General features: G+C 56.8%; 1 protein-coding gene across 1 annotated transcript in view; it reads right to left on the bottom strand.

Moving 5' to 3' along the window:
* Positions 1-1339: 1339 nt before the first annotated feature.
* LOC147097835 (transcription factor 7-like 2) overlaps positions 1340-6556 on the bottom strand; it is a 115075-nt gene continuing 109858 nt past the window's right edge. The window contains exon 12 of the mRNA XM_085970866.1: positions 1340-3393. Within this exon, the coding sequence (XP_085826992.1) occupies positions 2960-3393 (434 nt within the window). The 3' untranslated portion in view covers positions 1340-2959. The remainder of the gene's footprint in view (positions 3394-6556) is intronic.

Raw genomic sequence — 6556 nt, 5'->3', positions numbered from 1 at the left:
TTAGCATTGAGTGACGTGAAGGTTGACCAATCCTACGGGGGGAGCGCGCTGCATCACGGGGGGCGTTTCATGGCGTGTGAGCGGGGTATGTATTTAATTGGTCTGCAATTTCTTTGTTCCCCATTATAAATTCCCCTGATTCTGACTGCAAGGGACCTATGCTTGACTTCACCAATCTTTTTCTCTTCACATATCTATAAAAGCTTTTACAGTCAGTTTTTATGTTCCTTGCTAGCTTACTCTCATACTCTATTTTCCCCCTCTTAATTAATCCCTTTGTCCTCCTTTGCTGAATCCTAAACTGCTCCCAATCCTCAGGTTTACTGCTTTTTCTGGCCAATTTATATGTCCTCTCCTTGGATCTTATGCTATCCCTAATTTCCCTTGTTAGCCACGGTTGAGTCACCTATTTTGTTTTATTTTTATGCCAAACAGGGATGAACAAATTCTGTAGTTCATCCATGCGATCTTTGAATGTTTGCCATTGCCTATCTACTGTCAACCCTTTGCGTAACATTCTCCAATCAATCCTACCCCACTCGCGCTTCATACCATCGTAGTTTCCTTTATTTAAATTCAGGACCCTAGTCTGAGTGAGTTACTTCACTCTCCATCTTAATGAAGAATTCTATCATATTATGATCGCTCCGACCCAAGGGGCCTCGCACAAGATTGCTAATTAATCCTTTCTCATTACATAATACCCAGTCTAAGATGGCCTGATCTCTAGTTGGTTCCTCGACATCCAGGAAACCATCCCGTATACACTCCAGGAATTCCTCCTCCACAGTATTGTTACTAATGTGCTTAGCCCAATCTATATGTAGATTAAAGTCACCCATGATAACTGCTGTGCCCTTATTGCACGCGTCTCTAATTTCCCGTTTAATGCCATCCCCAACCTCCGCATTACTGTTTGGGGGTCTGTATACCACTCCCACTAACGTTTTCTGCCCCTTGGTATTTCTCAGTTCTACCCATACAGATTCCACATCATCAGAGCTAATATCCTTCCTTTCAATTGTGTTAATCCCCTCTTTAACCAGCAATGCTCCTCCACCCCCACCTCTGGTTGGACGTATTCCTGGAGAATTTCATCACATGACCTCCCACCTCTAACCGCCTCACCCAGTCAAACAGCCTTCTCCCCCAGCCCCCAAAATACAATATTTTTATAACTAAGATGAAAGTGTTCAAAAAAATGAACAATTTTTTTTAATGCCCCCGTGATTTTTTTTGTCCTTGAGATTAAGGCTTAATTCCTGGAGACTCCAGGGTTATCCTGGGGGGTTGTCGACCACAGCCCACAACCACTAACTCGCGAGCTCGGAGACCGAAGGCAAAGGGAAACTCCATTTTATTCAGAGAATCTTCACTTTCCCCCCCACCCCCAAAATTTACATGTGTTGTTTCTGTTTATTTACACATCTCACACATTCTAGAAACTTCTGTTTCCCACAAACAGAAAAACGTTAGTCAGATCTGTAAAAACCCTAAATACAAAGAATTTTTCATATACAATATGTTTATGCCGAAAAATTTATACATTTTTTTTTTTAAACAAAGCAAAAATTAAAAAAAGCACAAAAGGAGACAGGGAGGATGTTGTAGATGAATGGCCAGGGGGTGGAGGATCAGGTGGGCGTTTGTTGGGCTCTATTCCCCTTCCCCGCCCCTCCTCCCAGTGCCCTTCTCATTGACGAGTTATCTTAAAGACAAATTCTGTGCTCAGAGTGAGAGGAGCATTGCCTCAGTTTGGGAATTCCAATCTTGGGACTGTACCACCCAACATGGCACAGCAGTGACTCACGCTGGGATGTGGCGCCTTGTTGCTCATCAGTACACATTCTGTGAGCGTAGAAAGCATTAATGGGCTATTCGACTATGGGGGCGTCACCACCAAGCCCAATCCTTGACATCCCTGGAGAACGGGATTTCTTTCCCCGGCCCTAACACAGCAACATGAGGAGACCTTGGCCACCCCAGGCTAAGACCAGTGGACCCAGCATGGGTCTGCTTGGATCAATACCATGCTGGGCAGTCCGACTCCTCATCCAACCATCGTCGAGGCTCTGCTTCACCCAGAAACTTCACATTTAAAACCCTGTTCACTTGTCAAACACTTTTTCATTTTTAAAAACAAGGAGCTGCACGGTCAGCTCCGGCTGGGGAGGGGAGGAGTGTCAGTTTCAGCGGTAACATGATTGTCTCACTTGATGAGCAGGGCTCCCCCCCCCCCCCCGCCACAATCGGTCCCAGGGCCTCACGCCGTACCTCGATCAGGTGCATTGCAGGGGTATGGAAGGAGACCCCGTTTAGTCTGCTGTGCACCAGACCACCCTCCCCTATGTCCCCCAGGCCGATCGCCCCCCTCCCCCAAGCCAATGCCCTTCGTACCACCGGTGAGATCAGGGAACTCAGCACCTCCCAGTCCCCCGCCCCCAATCCAGGGATATAACCTGGGCCCTTTAGGTGTGAGATCACAGCCCCCAGCCCCACCCAACAGGGGACCAGTTGTTTTAATAGAAAGGGGGTAGATTGAATATTGAACCCGACCCCCACACTTAGGGAAGGTGAGAGTTCAAAGGGTACCAATGTGGCCCTGTAAGCCGCACTGCCTCCTGCGCGGCCCATGCGCGGTATCTGCAGTGTGGGAGCCGGTGAGCGGCCAACTGCACGGCTGCGCAGCTTAATGGGAACATTGAAGGGCACCTCCACAAATCACGTCAAACGCACGTACTAGAATGGAGCTGGGGCATTCGAGAGAGAAGGACACCCGTCGTCATGGAGACGCCTCCCCTCCCCCACCTCCACGCTACAGCCGCATAAACTAAAAAAAGGTATTTACAGTTTTCAACATAAAAATTGGGTCAAATATTGACCAGCATCAAAGAACATCTTTTAAAAACTCTCTGGAAGGATGGGGGACTGAGACACAGGCTGTACACGGGGTCACGGGTCACTCCGCCGATTTGGTCACCAGGGACAACGGCTGCGTCTGCATGGCGGGCAAAGCATGATGGGAATGTGTGGCAGCCTCCACCGAGGAGGGCGGAGTCAACAGGAAGGTGGGAATGGCGGTGTAGGAGAGATGGCGGGCGCTGGCGGGCGAGGGGCTGCTCTCGGCGAGGCTGGTACACGGGGTGATGGCCCCTGGCACTGGGGTGGTGGAGGGCGGCGCGTTGAGCTTGGACACAGGCTCGGGTTTAGTGGTGAGCGACAGGGGCTGGGCCTGCTCTGAGGCCCGGGGATCTGGCAGCAGGTGCAGGGTGGATGGGGAGGGCGGTGAATCCAAGACACTGCCGCCGGCAGACACAGGCAGGGCAGAGCTCCCGTCCACCCGCAGGTACTGGGCGCACTTCAGCCTCCGACGCGACACCGGGAGGGACAGATCTGGAAGAGAAGGAAGAATTGTCAGAGGGATGCTCGAAACCGAGATAGTCACAGTGACATGCACAGTACACACCCACGTTTCACACCATCACCAACTGCACACGCACTAAACAGTACACCCACGTTTCACTCCCGTCAGCCCCCCTGCATCCACAGCAATGGTACATCCCAATGAATGGCTAACCGAGGAGTCCACCTCAGAGAGGGGTCGAGCCCCAGTGGTACAGTCTGGAGGGGGGTGTTGAGCCCCAGTGGTACAGTCCGGGAGGGGTGGTCGAGCCCCAGTGGTACAGTCCGGTGGGGTGGGGGGGTCGAGCCCCAGTGGTATAGTCCGGAGGGGGGTGTTGAGCCCCAGTGGTACAGGAGGGGGGGGGGGTTGGTCGAGCCCCAGTGGTACAGTCCGGGAGAGGGGGGTCGCGACCCAGTGGTACAGTCCGGTGGGGGGTCGAACCCAGTGGTACAGTCCGGGAGGGGTGGTCGAGCCCAGTGGTACAGTCCAGTGGGGGTGGTCGAGCCCCAGTGGTACAGTCCAGTGGGGGTGGTCGAGCCCCAGTGGTACAGTCCAGTGGGGGTGGTCGAGCCCCAGTGGTACAGTCCAGTGGGGGTGGTCGAGCCCCAGTGGTACAGTCAGTGGGGGTGGGGGGGTTGAACCCGAGTGGTACAGTCTGGGAGAGGGGGTCACGACCCAGTGGTACAGTCCGGTTGGGTGGGGGGGTCGAACCCCAGTGGTACAGTCCAGGAGAGGGGTCGCGACCCAGTGGTACAGTCCGGGAGGGGGGGGGGGTCGTGACCCAGTGGTACAGTCCGGGGAGGGGGGGGCCCACTCAGTGGTACAGTCGAAGGGGGGGTCGAGCCCCAATGGTACAGTCTGACCCTGGAGCGGTAAAACTAGCAACCAATCACGGCTCGACTTTTCATCATTTCTGACGACACAAGGGGCCCTGGAAGTGATTAGTGGAAAGGGTTTGAGAGAGGAAGTTACCTGCAGTGACTACCAATGACGTCACAGACTGAATGCACAAGGAAGAGAGCGAGGGCGAGAGAGTGGGGAAGAGAGAGCGAGAGGGGGAGCGGGGAAGAGGGGAAGAGGGAGCGAGAGAGGGAGCAGGGAAGAGAGAGCGAGAGAGCGAGCGGGGATGAGAGAGCGAGAGGGGGAGCGGGGAAGAGAGCGAGCGGGGAAGAGAGAGAGAGCGGGGAAGAGGGAGAGAGAGAGCGGGGAAGAGGGAGAGAGAGAGCGGGGGAGCGAGAGAGCGGGGGAGAGAGAGAGAGAGCGGGGGAGAGAGAGCGAGAGCGGGGAAGAGAGCGAGAGCGGGGAAGAGAGCGAGAGCGGGGAAGAGAGCGAGAGCGGGGAAGAGAGCGAGAGCGGGGAAGAGAGCGAGAGCGGGAAGAGAGCGAGAGCGGGGAAGAGAGCAAGAGAAGAGAGAGAGAGCGGGGAAGAGAGAGAGAGAGAGAGCGGGGAAGAGAGAGAGAGAGAGCGGGAAGAGAGAGAGAGAGAGAGAGAGAGAGCGGGGAAGAGAGAGAGAGAGAGAGCGGGGAAGAGAGAGAGAGAGAGAGAGAGCGGGGAAGAGAGAGAGAGAGAGAGAGCGGGGAAGAGAGAGAGAGAGAGAGCGGGAAGAGAGAGAGAGAGAGAGAGAGAGCGGGGAAGAGAGAGAGAGCGGGGAAGAGAGAGAGCGGGGAAGAGAGGGGGGGAGAGAGAGCGGGGAAGAGAGAGAGAGCGCGGGGAAGAGAGGGAGGGAGCGGGGGAAGAGAGGGAGGGAGCGGGGGAAGAGAGGGAGGGAGCGGGGGAAGAGAGGGAGGGAGCGGGGGAAGAGAGGGAGGGAGCGGGGGAAGAGGGGGAGGGAGCGGGGGAAGAGGGGGAGGGGAGCGGGGGAAGAGGGGGAGGGAGCGGGGGAAGAGGGGAGGGAGCGGGGGAAGAGAGCGAGAGAGCGAGGGAAGAGAGCGAGAGAGCGGGGGAAGAGAGCGAGAGAGCGCGAGGGAGCGGGGGAAGAGAGCGATAGAGCGAGGGAGCGGGGGAAGAGAGCGAGGGAGCGGGGGAAGAGGGGGAGGAGCGGGGGAAGAGAGCGAGAGAGCGAGGGAAGAGAGCGAGAGAGCGGGGGAAGAGAGCGAGAGAGCGCGAGGGAGCGGGGGAAGAGAGCGATAGAGCGAGGGAGCGGGGGAAGAGAGCGAGAGAGCGAGGGAAGAGAGCGAGGGAGGAGAGCAAGAGAGTGAGAGAGCGGGGGAAGAGAGCGAGAGAGCGAGGAACGGGGGAAGAGAGGGAGGGAGCGGGGGAAGAGGGAGGGAGCGGGGGAAGAGAGCGAGAGAGCGAGGGAGCGGGGGAAGAGAGCGCGAGGGAGCGGGGAAGAGGCAAGGGAGCGGGGAAGGGAGAGAGGGAGGGAGCGGGGAAGGGAGGGAGGGAGCGGGGAAGAGAGAGAGAGCGGGGAAGAGAGAGAGAGAGCGGGGAAGAGAGAGAGAGAGAGCGGGGAAGAGAGAGAGAGAGAGAGAGAGGGGAAGAGAGAGAGAGAGTGGAGAGAGAGAGCGAGAGCGGGGAAGAGAGAGAGAGAGAGGGGGAGAGAGAGCGGGGGAGAGAGAGAGCGCGGGGTAGAGAGAGTGCGGGGTAGAGAGAGAGAGCGGGGGAGAGAGAGAGAGAGCGGGGGAGAGAGAGAGAGAGCGGGGGAGAGAGAGAGAGAGCGGGGGAGAGAGAGAGAGAGAGAGAGAGAGAGAGAGAGAGAGAGCGGGGGAGAGAGAGAGAGAGCGGGGGAGAGAGAGAGAGAGAGAGAGAGCGGGGGAGAGAGAGAGAGAGCGGGGGAGAGAGAGAGAGAGAGAGAGAGAGCGGGGGAGAGAGAGAGAGAGAGAGAGCGAGAGCGGGGGAGAGAGAGAGAGAGAGCGGGGGAGAGAGAGAGAGAGAGAGAGCGGGGAGAGAGAGAGAGAGCGGGGGAGAGAGAGAGAGAGAGCGGGGGAGAGAGAGAGAGCGGGGGAGAGAGAGAGAGCGGGGGAGAGAGAGAGAGAGCGGGGAGAGAGAGAGAGAGAGAGCGGGAGAGAGAGAGAGAGCGGGGGAGAGAGAGAGCGAGAGAGCGGGGGAGAGAGAGAGCGAGCGGGGGAGAGAGAGAGAGAGCGGGGGAGAGAGAGAGAGAGCGGGGGAGAGAGAGAGAGAGAGAGAGCGGGGGAGAGAGAGAGAGAGAGCGGG

This window comes from Somniosus microcephalus, chromosome 30 (genome assembly GCF_052327205.1).
Source record: "Somniosus microcephalus isolate GS21.2 chromosome 30, FLI_Smic_1.0, whole genome shotgun sequence".
In the NCBI taxonomy this organism is placed as follows: Eukaryota; Metazoa; Chordata; class Chondrichthyes; order Squaliformes; family Somniosidae; genus Somniosus; species Somniosus microcephalus.
The sequence above is the reverse complement of the archived record's forward strand: the minus strand, read 5'-3'. Positions and strand labels throughout refer to the sequence as shown.